The sequence below is a fragment of the Mauremys reevesii genome, linkage group 3 (genome assembly GCF_016161935.1).
Source record: "Mauremys reevesii isolate NIE-2019 linkage group 3, ASM1616193v1, whole genome shotgun sequence".
In the NCBI taxonomy this organism is placed as follows: Eukaryota; Metazoa; Chordata; order Testudines; family Geoemydidae; genus Mauremys; species Mauremys reevesii.
In genome coordinates this window covers 82,724,284-82,739,874 of record NC_052625.1, presented here as the reverse complement: position 1 = coordinate 82,739,874, position 15,591 = coordinate 82,724,284, and the positions used below count along the sequence as shown (strand labels likewise).

The 15,591-nt window shown below is 43.1% G+C and overlaps 1 protein-coding gene and 1 long non-coding RNA gene across 10 annotated transcripts in view; one reads left to right on the top strand and one right to left on the bottom strand.

The window, feature by feature from the left end:
* Positions 1–15,591, bottom strand: part of CAPN9 (calpain 9) — a 75,858-nt gene that overhangs the window by 23,802 nt on the left and 36,465 nt on the right. For 7 of the 9 annotated variants that reach the window (XR_005596151.1, XM_039530208.1, XM_039530207.1 and 4 more), the window contains 6 exons: positions 7,843–7,912; positions 5,342–5,460; positions 3,122–3,255; positions 2,389–2,557; positions 1,335–1,418; positions 234–319 (listed from right to left, as the gene is read on the bottom strand). Coding sequence is in view for 8 of the 9 variants with exons in the window: in XM_039530208.1 (XP_039386142.1) it covers positions 234–319; positions 1,335–1,418; positions 2,389–2,557; positions 3,122–3,255; positions 5,342–5,460; positions 7,843–7,912 (662 nt within the window). In the remaining variant the exon portion in view is untranslated. Of the gene's footprint in view, positions 1–233; positions 320–1,334; positions 1,419–2,388; positions 2,558–3,121; positions 3,256–5,341; positions 5,461–7,842; positions 7,913–14,513; positions 14,567–15,591 lie in introns of all 9 variants that reach the window. The other 2 variants (XM_039530213.1, XM_039530214.1) reach the window with 1 other exon arrangement.
* Positions 8,640–11,829, top strand: LOC120400907. The gene is made up of 3 exons (XR_005596152.1): positions 8,640–8,740; positions 9,346–9,402; positions 11,391–11,829. It is a non-coding gene; the product is annotated as an uncharacterized LOC120400907 (long non-coding RNA).

Genomic DNA, 15,591 nt, shown 5'->3' with positions numbered 1-15,591 from the left:
TCTTGACAGTGCCTCTTTAAATGTTAACTGAGCAGTCTTGACACTACTGAAGTCAGGATTGTATGATGACGACAGCCCTGTTCTGCATGTGTAGGCTGTTAATTAGAAAAGGCCCCAAAACAGCTTAAGCTGCAAATAACTGCAGAAGACTATATACAGAACACTGACTTGACTTCCCTCCTCATCAGTCTGACCTCTATGCAATACAAATAGTTATTATACATAAAACTAACTTGTCACTCCAACGGCCATTCCACTCCACTTGCCCCCATGGATTTCTTGGCCGTATGAGTTGCACCTTTCGGCCTTGGTAGGTCACCTAGAAAAAAGAAGACAAAAACAGAGAAATTCCTGAGTGGCCTTAAAATATAATGAGACTATTGCTACTGTAATAAATAATCCCTGGCTGGCTGCTGTCATTAACTAAGAGACAATTCGCCTCCAGAGTGAATAGGCTGGATAACTGTGCTGGGCACTGGGGAACTTGGCAGGAGCAAATGTGCATGGGGTAGAAGGGATAGTGAAGAGGAAGGAGAAACCTCCCACCAGGGTTGGATTCTAGTTTCACTTCATAGGGGAGAAGAGTGATGCTGGGTGAATAATGGAGTTTTTGGTTTGCTGTAAATTAAAAAAAAAAGTTTCAGGCCGAACTGAAAATTAAATTGTCTAATATTTCTGGCAAACCCCAAAAAGTTGAAAAAAATATTTCAGGTTGAACAAGGCACTTTGACCCAAAATGAACCATGCCGTTTCAATTTCGTGCATTTGAAAATATTTTTAATTTCTAAAAAATGAAAGGAAAGGACATTTCAAAATAAAAAGTGGTTTTGAGTAAAAAAATCAACCCGCTTTGTTTCAAAAATGTCAACACTTAAACGTATTGGTTTTTACAGAATTTTTTTTCCCAACCAAATCAGTTTGGTGAAATCAGTGCAAATTCCTAAGATATTTTAGTGTGTCAGAATCGACATTTTTTTGCCAAAAAAAAGTTTTAGTTGAAAACTTTTACTCAGCTCTAGGGAAGAACCAGAGGATACATACAGTCCTCGGGCTCCCAGGCATCACACCCTAAGTTCCTTTAGGCACAAGAAGCTGGGCACAACACCTTAGATGGGGGGAGAAGGGGCATGACCTGTGTGGCCAGCCAAAATCCTGTCCCCTCCTTGTACAGTGCAGCCACTCCAATTCTCCAGACAAACTGCATCCAGAAGATGTGGAGAACAGGATTTGTGACCATTCACTCTCCAGCGCTAGGTTTCCATCACTTGAGTTTGCACCCCTTGCCAGCCCAGTCTCCATCACATACTGTCAACATAGCAACAATTGGGACGTACCTCGTCAATGCCAGTTACTGAATAAGCATGACCCTTTATGAGGCCGAAAGGGGTTCGCGCTTCTGACTCAGCCGCGCTGCTGGTCTGAAATATGAAAATACACTTTGACGTACCCTTCCTTGAGAGGACATTGTACATGGTGACACTCTGTCAGTATCGGGGCCCGTCACAGCTAGATACACTGAGAAGTCAGTGGCAGTACTAAAAGGTACTGTGAATGACAGTATAGCTTTTCCTTTTCCTACGATACTGCACACTGGCACAGCCTTTTAGGGAAGACACTTTCTCCACACACAAAAAATCATTCTATTTTTTCACAATATGGGACTTTCTACTAAGATTGTCATCAGTAGGAATGCTCCCAGAGTTCCAGGGGAAGACCAAGCATCTAGTGGGAATGGTGAGTGAATTATCTTCTCTTTCCACTATGGTAGGTTCCTCTAGCTCACATATAAGACACACTGGCAGAGTAGTGTAAGGAAGCTTACAGCCACTGCCCATGTGGTACCTCTTCTATGGTGTTGTAAATAGGGTTGCCAACCCTCCAGGATTGTCCTAAATCTGGTATCTTTCATGAACCACAACATTAATTTATAAACTCAGGCACTGACTCTGCAAAGGCCTCTGTGCCCACGCAGAGCTTACTCCAGATTGGAGACAAAAATAATAATAGCACAAAAATTGTAACAGCAATCATTGAAGCCAGTAGACACTGACTCCTACCCTGTGACAGGGCCATGAACAGATTTAACTCTGACCCAGGTCAGGTGGATGGGTCTATGACATAAAATTCACTGATATTACACACATTCCATACATAAATTAATTGCACATACGAAGCTGAAATCCAATGACTCTCTTCTTCTGAGCAGCTGCCATAATGACTAAACTGGTATTGCATGTACATTAGATTACAGCCATTGGTTATAAATAATTGCAGTGCTTATTTGCTACTATTGCAAATTATTTGCTATTAATTTCAGCTGGATTTTAAAAAAAATTTACTTAAAAAATACCCCCCACAAAACTACACCCTCTCTAGTCTTTTACTTACATCAATAGAACAGCCCACCATTGAACCTCTTTCAAGAGCTTTTCCCAAGATTTCATAGAAATTTTCTGGAGCCTTTTTGACTTCGTACATTTCTCCAACTCCTCCAGTGAAATCTTCCATGGCTTCTAGTGTACTGCCTCCTTTTAGGGCTTCATAACTCCCATTCAGCCTGAAAAATACACATCAGTAGTTAGAAATGTTTTTAAAAACTTTTTTAGGTTACACTGAGCCTGATTCTCTCTGATTTACACTGGTGTAAACCAGCAGTAACTCCACTGAAGTCAATCGAGTAAAAACTGGATTCAGCAAGAGGAGAATTTCAGTCCCAGCTTGTAGCCCCTTGCCCCCTCCTCATCCTAATTTCTAATTCATTATTGGTTCAAATCCAGCCCAGGCTGGCAGTGACAATACTGTAAGTTGTTCAGTGGCCTGCTGGATGCAAAACCAGTAAATAGTCTTATTCCAGTTTTTAGCCATAAGAGTTGGCATCATTATTAGCGCTCTCAGCAGAAAAACAAAGAGCAGGTTTTAGGACTTGATCCAATTCTCACTGAAGCCAACTGGAGTCTCTCCATTGACATTACTGGAAGTTGGATCAATCCATCGGGGATTAATTTAGGACATAGTATCTCCAGGTCAAGGCTGAGGAAAATGCATTGAACAAAGAAAAGCTGACCATTTTCATTGTGTGACAAACTGAGCAATGCATGCACCAAAGGTAGGCAGTACTTACTTGGCATAGGCTTTTTCCAGTAAGGCACTCCAGAATTCATTGTGTTCAGCCGAGTGTAGAAAAACCAAGCGGTCTTTAAATGTGGGTAATCGATCATCAATAACAATATCCAGCCACTCATTGTGCTGCCAAAACTGCGTTGAATGGAGGGCGAGAGAATTGTTTGATAACTTGTAATATTTCATAAGACTAGCATGCCTCTCTAACTACCATGTTCCCATGCTCCTAAACTATCTCAGTAACATCTGGGGGCTGTTATAAGACTAAAAACACATCATTTTTGTGAGCCAGGTGAAATCTGGCCCAAAGTAAGCACCACATTTCCCCCATTAAGCCTCTTCTCAATCAAGTCAATAAAGAAACTGGTGGGCTTCTATTCTCTAAACCTGACACAAAGTAGGGTGACCAGATGTCCCGATTTTGAGGAGTTTGTCCCGCGTCCCAACCAGAGTACGGTTGGGACACCATTTGTCCCAGTATTTTGTTTCCTGTCTTTGGCGGCAATTTGGTGGAGAGTCCTTCAGTCGCGGACAGTCTTCGGTGGTATTTCGGCGGCGGGTGCTTCTGTCTTTGGTGGCAAGGTTTATTACCCGCCGCCGAAATACCGCCGAAGACCATCCGCGACTGAAGGGCTCTCCATTGAATTGCTGCCGAACTCCCGGACGGGTGAGTGTAAAAAAAAAATAAATGCCCCCCCCCCGTGGCGGTCCCGATATTTTCCCCTTAACATCTGGTCACCCTAACACAAAGACACAGCTGCTGTGAAACTCCATAGACACAAACTGCCATGCCTGGAAATGCATCAATTTCCTGATTCTTAGCCACTTCATACATGCTGTAGTGTCATAAACTGTAGTAAATTATTTAAACTATACTGAATTCATATGAGAGTTGTGTGTTGGCACAGACTTTCAGTTAACATATACATTACAAACTGAAGGACACTGAGTGCTATGGGACAAAATAGTAAGTAACAGACTGAATTCATAGCAGGCAGGAATTTTGTATATCCCCCCACAATTTCTCTCAGTCCTTATGATAAACTCCAGTAGAATCCAACAGAGTTTTACAGATATTAAGTAAGGTTCTATATAAATTATTCTAAAAATCTGTAACATTTAACAGAATATACCATTTATATAGAATGTTTAAATCAACCTAGAGAATTCTATAGCAGAGATCTATTCTATTCGATCCATGTTCTTACATCATGCCCACCACCATGGCATCTGAGCACCTATAGTTATATATTACATTCTAGAAGTTTGTTTTAAAAATGTATAAAATTATCACTCTCTATTACATTATATTGGACTATTTAGATGGAGCAAGAATCTGAACTAAGTCAGATACACGGCTATTAAAAGTGGTTAGGAATTGTTCGATATTTCTTGATCTGAACTAGATATAAAATATCATGTGACTCAAGCCATCCTAAAAACCCACATATACTGTAGGGCCAAGTCTTCCTCTTGATTACAACGATGTGACCCCTTTGACTTCCTGGCAGTGGGACTGGACACATGTAACTGAGCGCAGAATTTGGCCCTGGGTATTTAAACCTTGCTGAGATGATGCCATGATTTCGAACACTGTACTTCCCTTTATAATAGAAAAACAGTATGTGACTGTGGGAAGTTAAAATTTTTCTAGGTTTCTTCTCAAGGCTCTCACTGAAGGTGAGTTTAGCAAGTACTGCTTTGAATGCCTCAGTCATCATTTGGAGGTCAGACTAGATCAGTGGTTCTCAACTCTGGGGGGGGGGGGGGGCCCCTAGGGGGCTTAGCAGGGTTGGGGCCCACCACAGGCCAGGCAGAGCATCAGACTCACTGGGGCCCAGGGCAGAAAAAGCAAGCTCCATTGGGGGGGGGAAGGGCCACCCTGACCCCCCACACACTGGCAGCTAAGAAAGAGCCTAATGCAGCTTATGGGCGCCCAATGGGGTGGGGTGGGGGCTTTTTTGCTTGCTGCTTGCTACCCCTGGCTGCTATGCAGATGCACAAAAAAAAAAACACAGAACACAGTGGGTGGGCTGTGAGTTTTAGTTTATGGGGGGAAAAAAAAAAAAAAAAAAAAAACTTGAGAGATGATTTAAATGTGATCTTGGCCTCAAACACTATGAAATCCACTTCTACAGCAAACGGACAACCCTGCCACTAAATGGACCAGTGTATTTAGCTACCCAGCCCCTAGAAGTGTTTGCATTTTATGCTGTTTTACCTGAAAGTGAAATATTCCAGCATAACCCGGACCAAAATTTTGATCTTGAGGTACAACTCTGGCTAATGTTTTTTCATTCAGTGTCAGAGAAGCTATAGCTGCTAATAGCCAGCAGTCACCTGCAAATTGAAAACACCAATACACAGATCACCAATAATATATTGTGAAAATATACACAATCTACAGGAAAAAGAATCTGTACCAGCCTTGTCTCAAACTGTACAGGTAAGATTCTGACTTCAGTTATGCTAGTGTAACTGAAGTCAGTAGAATTATTCTGGATTTATGCTCTGTAACAAAGATCACAATCTTGCCCTACATGTATTACAGGTTCTGCATTTAACTATGTATTAAGAGTTCTCATTGGGTGGAGTAAATTCACATCGATTTCATTTATTTGCATTTTATTTCCTGTGCAATGTGAGATGCTACACAAACCAGCCATAACTGACTATGAACACAACTACTGTCAGCTGTTTTCCTCTATGCAGTGGGCTAATTTTGCTCTTATTTACTATTTCATTGTAAATCCAGATGAATTCCACTGAAGTCCATTGTTATTTGGGTTTACACTGATATTACTGTAAAGTAGACTTTAGCTCATTATAGTGAAAGTTCACAAAGTCTGGGAAGTACTTTTTGCCACTGGGGGAAAAAAAAGTCTGAAGGGGCTTAATTTGTTGATGCTACATGTGACATTTCACATGACTTCCTATTATAAGCAAGCAGTATGATGGCTGGTTGCCCACCACCCAAGGACACATCAATATCCTGTTTAACTTAAAACTTCAGGAGAAGACTGGCTGGCTAGCTGGCACCAACCAAGAAAGATGCCACATGGAACCACTCAATTCTCAGCTTCCTTGGAAGTCGTATAGCATCTGAGCCAAGACCTGATCTCACTGAAATAAAGGACAAAGTTTCCATTGGCCTCAACAGGGCCAAGCTTTGCCCTTTTCTGTGTGTTTTTCTTCCTCAAGATAAAGGCAAGACCTTGGCTTTGTGTTAGTGACTCACAGGAAGGGAAACTGCTCAAGAATGAAACAGAACAAAAATGAGTCATGTGCACTTTTTCCAAACCAGCAGGCCTGCTGCAAGTCCTGGGTTGTTTGCATGGAGTGAAGGGAGTAGTGAGTGTCTCGTAGGAGGCACAAAGGTCTGAAAAATCCCTATAAGCCATTTTGGAAGAGTATTAGGAAACCATTCAACTTGCAATGTACACCTTATGGAAATGTCCTATGGAATTCAGCTGGGATTGAACAATAGGTTTCTATGGAAATGTAATAGGATTGCATAGAAATTACTCTAAAACCTATAGAATTCAATAGAAAATGATAAACCTTCTTCTGAGAGACAAGGTGGGTGAAGTAATATCTTTGATTTATTCACCCACCTTGTCTCTCTAATATCCTGGGACCAACACAGCTACAACACCACTGCAAACTTTCTTTATGTTTTTTGGATGATCCTATAGTGTTGCATAGCAAGAATATAATTCTCTGAAATTCTATACAATTCTATAGCTGTGGTACTTTTTGAGAGTAGTGCAATTCAATCCAAAGCACCCGTTGTTTAGAGTGGGATGAGTGAGAAGCTAAAACCAATTTAGGAGTTAGTCACATAACACCATGTGCCTGTACTAAATACCTTCATCGTTTTAAAATGAATTTTTATATTCTTATTTGCTCTTTCTCTGAGGGTAACCACTTTCCAGACTTTATCTTGCAGGACCAAGTAGATATGTCATGGCATTACTACGCAGCCATGTTGCATCAGTGCATAATATTGCAGCATCATGTCAAACACAACACTGGCATCAACCTGTGGTGTTGCATTGACACGGTGGGACACAACATCAGTACGTGCCTGTGCAGTGCCCTGCCATGAGGATAGCTGCATCATGACTTTAAGACTGCCCAAAAAGTATTTGAGACTCTACATTGCTGTAGATGCTATTATGCGCTTACAGGACACAGACCTGGGACTCTCCTGTGAATTTCATGATGGATGGCAACTGGCAGCACTAACTTCTCCCTCGCCTTTCACAGCTCTGATCTTTAATTTGGAGGGAAGAAAGTGAGTGTTTGCTTCCACAGCAACCAATACTTTATTGAGGCATCCAGAAATGGGTATGGGATTAGAATGAGAACACATGTTACTTCTGAGTTTCACGTCTTCCACCAATTTAGGGAACAAGAGACTGGAGAGGCAGTTTTACCTACTGGATAGAGCATTGGACTGGGCTCTAGACACAGCTCTGCTGCTAGGTGACCTTGGGCAAATCACTTCCCTACTCTGTGCCTCAGTTTCCCCACCTGTAGAATGGGGTATTGATACTGAACTCCTTTGTAAAGAACTTTGAGATCCACTGATGAGATGTGCTACATAAGAGCTAGGAATTACTATGCGCTAATAACCAACCCCCCTGCCCCTTCTAGAATCTCCTGTACCACAGCACCTTGGATAAGTGTGGAATAATACTGTAAAGGGAAAACACTCACCAAGATCCCCTTGACAAATGTCAGTTCTTGTGGCTCCTCCAACTATAAACTGTGGATCTTTAACAATTTCCTGAGAGAGTAAGAGAGAAAAAATCATTTAAAATATGCCTGGAGAAATATAACAACATTCAGGGGATGAACCTGTCACCAATATGCTACATGCATTACTGCAAGCCTGGCTACCACACAATAGTACAGACACTGTGTTGAGCCTTTGTTGCTAATTATAGTGTGTCCCAATGAAATGGTCATTTGTTCTAATTTTTTCTAATGAACATAGTGCTGATGAAAGGTACTGGATTGGCAACCCTGAGAGAGCGAAGGCCTGTGTTTACTTGTAGAGCATTTATAGCATAGGCAGTGGTGAGCAACCATAACATCTTCCCTTTAAAAAAAAAAAAAGAGGCTGATCCCAACCTTTGTTTGCTTTACCAAGTAATGTTAGTTTTAAGTGGGAGCTGGCTCAAGTATGACACTCCACATCCTTGAGTGTCCAAAGGTTGAGAGGGGCTGAGCCGATAAGACACTTGTAGAAAGGAAAGCAATGTTGACTGGCATTTCTTTGTTTATTTTAAGTTCAATTAAAAATATCACAGATGTTCTGCATTGGATCAAAAATTATGTCTGTAAAACAATTAATCTATCAGGGATTTCCCTCCTTGAAATCTAACTTGTCACTTTAAAAAAAGCATTCACTGCTTTGCTGCTGGTTCTCGATTGCACGTGTGTCACCTTGAATGGAATGTTGGGGTATGATGGGTAAGGCTGCGATTTAGTCACAGAGGTCACGGAAGTCACAGAATCTGCAGGCGGCAAGAGGGACCCCCGCTGCTCCTGGCCACTGCGGGCGGCTGCGGGAATCCGGCAACAGTGGGGATCCCTGCTGCTCCCATCTGCTGTGGGTGGCAAGAGGGACCCCCGGAGCTCCCAGCTACAGTGGGTGGCAGGGAGGATCCCCAGAGCTCCTGGCCACCGCAGAGGCAGGGGAGACCCCCACTGCTTGGAGCTGCCAGCAGAGGGGGACCTTGGAGCTTCCACTCCCACCCCTCGCAGCTGCCCAGGCGACTCATTTTGTCATGGGTATTTTTAGTGAAAGTCAGGGACAGGTGCATTTTTTATTATTGCCCATGACCTGTCCCTGACTTTTACTAAAAATATCCAGGACAAAAACTTAGCCTTAATGATGGGCACCTACTGATCTTTGTCCTTGAAGTACCCCTTTTATCTAAATATCTTAGGTACTTATACGGCTCCCCCTACTGTAGTGCCGCATAATCTTTGATGTAGTTATCTTTGCAATACCCCTGTGAGCTAGGGAACTACTCTCATCCCTGTTTTACAGATGGGAAACTGAGGCATAGAAAGGTTTGCCCAAGATCACACCGGAAGTCTGTGGTGAGCACTGACCTGAACCCACTCCTTTAAAATGGCAGGCTAGTGCCCTCCCCCTGGATCATCTTTCTTGCAATGAATAGGCCTCCTTCTCCTTTTCTACCCTCACAGACTCCCTGGCACACCTAAGAGATCTCCTTGCACTTCCACCTTTGCACTGGAAAACAGGTAGCTACAAATACCTTCTCTTGTCTCCCTCGAGAATGAAGACAGATGCTAGTGCCCATCTGTGAAGGGAACCAGCCAGTATTCATTCAGGACAACCAGAAAGCAATCACCTCAATATTCTATAACAATGGGATCTACTATAGTGACAAAGAGAAACTTTGAAAGGACACACAGAAAATATGATAGTATAAACATCTAGCCCGCCATCCTGAACAATAAATGTAAGCTGGCAGAATTGATTGTTACAGAATGAAGACCTGGTCCAAAGCCCATTGAAGCCAATGGAAAGCCTCTCATTGACTTCACTGGGCTTTCGATCAGGCCCTAGGAAAAGAAAAGAAATAACATGGACAAAATGTTCTCTCATACATTTTGCAGTCTATCTCCATTTCTCTCTAGAAAGCCACCCTGCCTCTCATGACTACATAGGGAATACTGAGTGTCATCAGGAGGGCTGCAGATGCACACCACCTTGATGTACCCAAGTCAGTAGTCAAATTATACCCGCACAATCCCACAGAAATCACAATGGATCAAGGGTGCTGGAACAATTTATATGGTGGGGGTGCTGAGAGCCATTGAAGCAAACTGTAAACCCTGAATATGATGGAAACCACTTCAAGCCAGGGGCAGTTCCCCTAGCCCCCTAGTTCCAGCACCTACGCTATGGGTCCAAACCTGCAAAGTGCTGAGCTCCTAAAATTAATGGGATGGTGGGGTGTAAGTGAGAGCATAAATTGGCCCTCTATCTCTATCCAGGAGCAGTTTCAATACCATAAGAATAAACACCTTTCAGTGATGCCAAGTCAACTTCTGAGGCATATCAACACAATGGCAAATGAAATTCAATGTCTATACATGCAAAGTAATGCACACTGGAGGGGATAATGTAAACCACTAAAACGCTTCACAACATTCTAAATTAACTGGATCAACTCAGGAAAGCAACGCAGGCATGTGTGTGGACAGCTCAATTAAGACCTCTCTGCTCAATATGCAGCTGTGGTAAAAAAGAAGCAAAGGTATTACGTCGCATGAGGAGTGGGGTGGCAAATAATATGGAGAATATTATAATGCAGTTCTATAAATCAATGGCACAGCCTCATCTGGAAGACTGTGGGCTGAGCTGGTCACTCCATTTCTAAAAGGATATTGCAGGATTCAAGGGGGTTCAGAGAAGGGCAATGAGAATGATCCTAGGCCTGGAACTATTCTCTTGTGAAGAGGGATGGATAAGATGGGGAATGTTTACCTTAGAAAGGAAATTAATAAGTGGGGACATGATAAAAATATACAAAATAATCAATGGTCTAGACAAGGTAGGTTGGGACGGAGCTCTGGTCTCCCATCACATAACACAAGAACAAGGGGACAGTCAATGAAATGAATAGGTGGGAAATTCAACACTGATTAAAGGATTTTTTTTCACATAACATGTAATTAAACTGTGGAACTCACTCTAGGTGCTGGAACTAAGGGTACTGCCTCAGCCCCTGGCTTGAAGTTGTTTCCATCATATCCAGGGTTTACAGTTTGGTTCAATGGCTCTCAGCACCCCCACTATATAAATTGTTCCAGCACCCATGGAACTCATTAAACCTGAAGTTTTTGAGGCTAAGGAGTTATTAAATGACTGGATATTTATATGGATCTCAAGAATGTTTAGAGTTAATATAATTAACAACAACAAAAAATTGTGGCAGGGATATTAAATCTCATGTTTCAGGATTTAAGCCAATATCTAACTACTAGAGATTGGGATGAGATGTGCCTAGTGCAGGGATCTTATACCTTCCTCTGAAGCATATGGTACTGGCCACCATCAGAGACAGGATATTGGACTAGATGGACCTTGTCTGAGGCAGTACGGCAATTCCTCTGTTCTTAGAGAAGAAAACAATTCTGAAGCATTGGGGAACGCATCTTCGGCATGATTTCTGCCCACTGTGGCCATTAAATACCACCCAACTGTCCTGTTTCTATTCCAGGCTGAACATCATGGGATACATTCATCCTAGGACTATGCCAGCTTCCACTAGCTTAAACTCAGACACAGGGTACCTGAGATGGAAAATCTACCAAGTGATGATATGGTGATGCACAGTAGCCATCTCTAATTCCCCTTCCACCAGGGGGCCCTAGAGGAGACTAGCACAGTCCAAAAAGTGGCTGGTGCTGGTCCAGGAGGAGGCAGGGTCCAAGTGGCCTCAGAGTGCATTGATTCAGCACCTAACAGCAGCAGTTAGTAGTGGTGCAGCTTCTGTGGATCTCTGGAAGATTTTTAAGCTGCTCCCCCTCAAAGGACAGCCCAATGGAAAAGAGGCAGCCACCTCTGATTAAATATCCCCAGCAAGAGTGATTCTTGCTCAGTGAATTCTGGTTCACGTTGTACCAGAAGTCTGTTGTTCGTTGCCTGATGAAACCTTTCCTGAGACAACTGGACACGGGATCAGACCCTGAGCACTATACGTAACCCTACCCTGGGGGTGTTGTACATGCCTCTGACACATACCTAAGTTGTCTGTTTTCTTATGCTTTGGCAACATTTGTATAGCTTGTCATGCCAATAAAGTCTCGTTGAATTCATCTGAACAAAATGGTTAAGTCCTGTGAATCCAGTCAGTCAATCTGTCCTGAAATCCTGTTGCAGAACTGGTTGTATAGGTGATAGCACAGTTTCAAGGCACCTGCCCCCTCCTCTGTGGTACATACTAGGAGTGACCAGATAGGTCTCGGGTCTCTAGCTGTCATCTGTCTCTGGGCAGGGACCCTTGTCCCATGCCCTTTTGACCGGAGGTTTTAAGACTGCACAACCTCTTGCTTTGCCATGTGACATCCCCAGCCAGCCAGTCTGCCAAATGGCCAGTGCTTGTGCTTTGCTTTCTCTCCAAGGGCTGTGAACAGTGTATTGCCAGCAGTAACAAGTTACCGCACCACACTTTCTAAGCAAGCACAGTTATTGAAAGGATTCCAGAGAAAACATAATAAATGACAAAAGGTCCTAGACACATGCTAAAAGCTTACCGGAGATCAACCATCAGTCTTAGGGGCCCTGATAGGCCAAAGTTCTTCCAACCCAGTGGCCCTCTTGGACAGAAGTTTAAACTCAGCCTCATTATAGCAAAAGCCATTTTTTTATTTCTTGGTCTCTGGAAAACCCAGTTTGAACCAGTATATGCAACCCCCGCCCTCTCCCCGGGAGTGGTATATCTCTGAAGATGTTTACAACCTATGTGGTTCCTTAATCGCCCCTCAACTGTTTTTGATTCTTGGAGGAGCTGTGATAACCCTGCCCCCTGGAGTTGCATAGCATCCCTGGCCAATCGTGATCCATAAACTGGCTACGGTATTGTCCCCAAAGATACTGCATGCAGTTGCAATATCTGTCACAAGTGGGGCCACACTATTTCAGTTAAGCAGCCAAGCAAGAAGCCCCTTTTTTGATGCCTTTGCAAAAGGAGAAAGTTCAATAGCAGAACAATAATAGGGGAGCAAATGCAATCTTTCAAACATGGCAGTTCCCTAGAAGGAAAATGAGTTAGTTTGTATTTATTTTAGTGTATTTAACAGTCATAATTCTGTAGTGTCAGAGATTCCAATTCCTTCATAGCTAACCAAGGCCAGGTCCAGGTCCGGGCAATGAAATTTGGCAATACCCCAAAATGAGTAAGTTAAACAGCCTGCAGGTTTAGACTGTCAGGGCACACTATAAAGTGAATCTGTTTTGCCAGGCTTTTGTACATGGGGCAGATGGCTGGGGATTAATATGCTTAGCGAGGGTGGGGTATTTTTATATTATTTACAGAGTGTGATTATTTTGTTATGTTGGGGTGGGGAATGGGGATAAGTTGCTGAAGTTGTATACGTATTATATTGTGTATATTTTTGGCACTAGGCACCTTAGAAGTGGGAAGTATCTATTGAACAAGCTTTAGAACAACTCATGTTTTTAAAAAGTGGGTAGCTAACATCACATAAAACCCTATAACGTGGCAAGCCCTTCACTTTCCTATCTACATGAGCCAGTTTGCTACACCCAGTCCTGTTGCTATGAAATATTGCCAAATTCTGGAGTTAATCCCTTTGCTGATAATCCCCGCTGCATACGGCAGCATCCCTTTGAATCGCCAACATTCCATTTGAATGCTGACTTGTTAAAGACCTCGTAGTGGACCTGGCAAACAGGGTAACCCTGGAGGTGCATTTTGACCAAAGTTCCCAATTCAGGAGGCAGCAGCCAAGTGATTAAAAAAGCGACTCACCCTCTCAACGATCAAACTGCATGTCCCAACCCAATAAGACGTTGAGTGTCCCACCTGCAATGCGCTGAGCATATTGGAGCCAATTCTCTGTTCCATCCTGGTCTCTTTATAGTAGTCCGGTGGCAAAGGGAGGGTAGAATTGGCCTCAAGAATAAGGGTTTTGCTGAGTGGCATAAAGCCAGAGATATGGCTCTGTGACAGACCCCCCTCGCAGCACCGTGATAGAGTGTGCTGGAGTTATGGCTGGGGGAAGGGTTCAGATTATCCTTGTTCTGCAGCTATTTTCATCTGAGGAAGAGCCCCAAGAGACTTGATACTGGCTGAGTACAAGCTACAGCAACCATGAGACTGCTCTAATTTACACAGGGTGCCCGGCTAAGAATACAGTGAGGCACAAAGGTGGTTTAAAGCCACCTTCCTTCATTTGGAAAGCATTCAGCGCCTGTCAGGATTCAGCCCTTAGGGAGGATAATACTGCATCTTCGTAACAAAAAGGCTCAATCCTGCTCCTATTGAAATAGACACGAGCATGCCAAAAGAGCACAGCCTTACAGAAGAGGAGAAGACAGACATTAACATCTCCCCACAAGTGCAAATGAGAAATGGCCATTGTCAAGTAAAGTCTTTATCCAGAGCTGCAAGTCACACATTAAGTCGACGTAATTTATGCTCATGCAGGGACGAGGATGGCACCTTTAGAGTGTTTCCTGGCTTCAAAGGCGGTGGCAGAGGGCAAGTGACCTGCCCACATTCCTTCAAGCCAAATGCCTTCCAGCAAGAAGCATTAGTGAGTTTTATGTGTCACAGTTACAGAAAACAAAGGCAAGTCAAACCAGAACTTGTCATTACCTGACCCACCTGCTTGTTAAATACCCCCAGGCCCTGGCATGTGTGACCTGTAACTAAATGATAAAAAAAAAACCATTCATAGTCCTTACAACATTACAGTGGAGGAAAAAGTGAGGGGATTTTGATTTTAACAATATGCATTATTTTAGAATTGCTGCTTACAGGGAACATAAGTATGTAGCGATTAAGAAACTCACATTTGAAGAGAGCTGTTTAACTTAATCTGACCCCAAACGCCTAAAACTGTGTACCCCCCTCAATAACCTTTTACTCCCTACATATCGGGTGCAGAGAGCTCCCACCATGCTCTTTCTGTGCACAACTTCCCGAGGCCAGGACGTTGGTAACCAACACCAGCTAGCTCTGGATAATTGCATGGTATTGGGGTATCACAGCTCATTTTTACAAATGATATTTCATATCCTACTTGTATAAAATACCCTTCCCACCAGACTAAATGGCTTGTGGTAGTAATGAGATAAGGAGCCTTTCAAATCCAGGCCACTAGTGGAAATCTCTCTTAGATTGATAGTAACCAAACTGTATTACTGTCTGATGATTGTTGGGTAGCCACTGTAAAATGAGTTGGTGGTCACAGGGCAGCTCCTATAGAACTGTCTTTGCATCATAATTAGCACCCTTGTGGCCATTCTCATGAGAGACATAGACCTCAATTCTCTTTTGCTCACCACAGTGTAAATCGGGGGTAACGTCCCTGACCGTCAGTTACGTCAGTGTAACCCAGAGGAGAATCAGGTCCCAAGGAATGAATGGACATGAAAGCTGAACCATGGGCGGCCCTCGTCTGCTTTAACCGATTTCAGTTTCCAGGGCTACCAAGCCTACACCTTTCAGGAGCACAACATTTTAAAAGCACATCTCCTTGTGATTTTTGCATAGCACTCTCCAAACTTCGGGAGTGTGACTTTGCAGGTGCTCTTGTTCTGCCTATATACAGCCCTACCATATTACAGAGTTATAATTGTGAGAGTATTGTACTACACAGCATCCTGGAGTCACCTTGAAAGAAGGCCCTGATCCCTCAGTTTAATCCAGCATGAATGATGGTGCAAGGGCT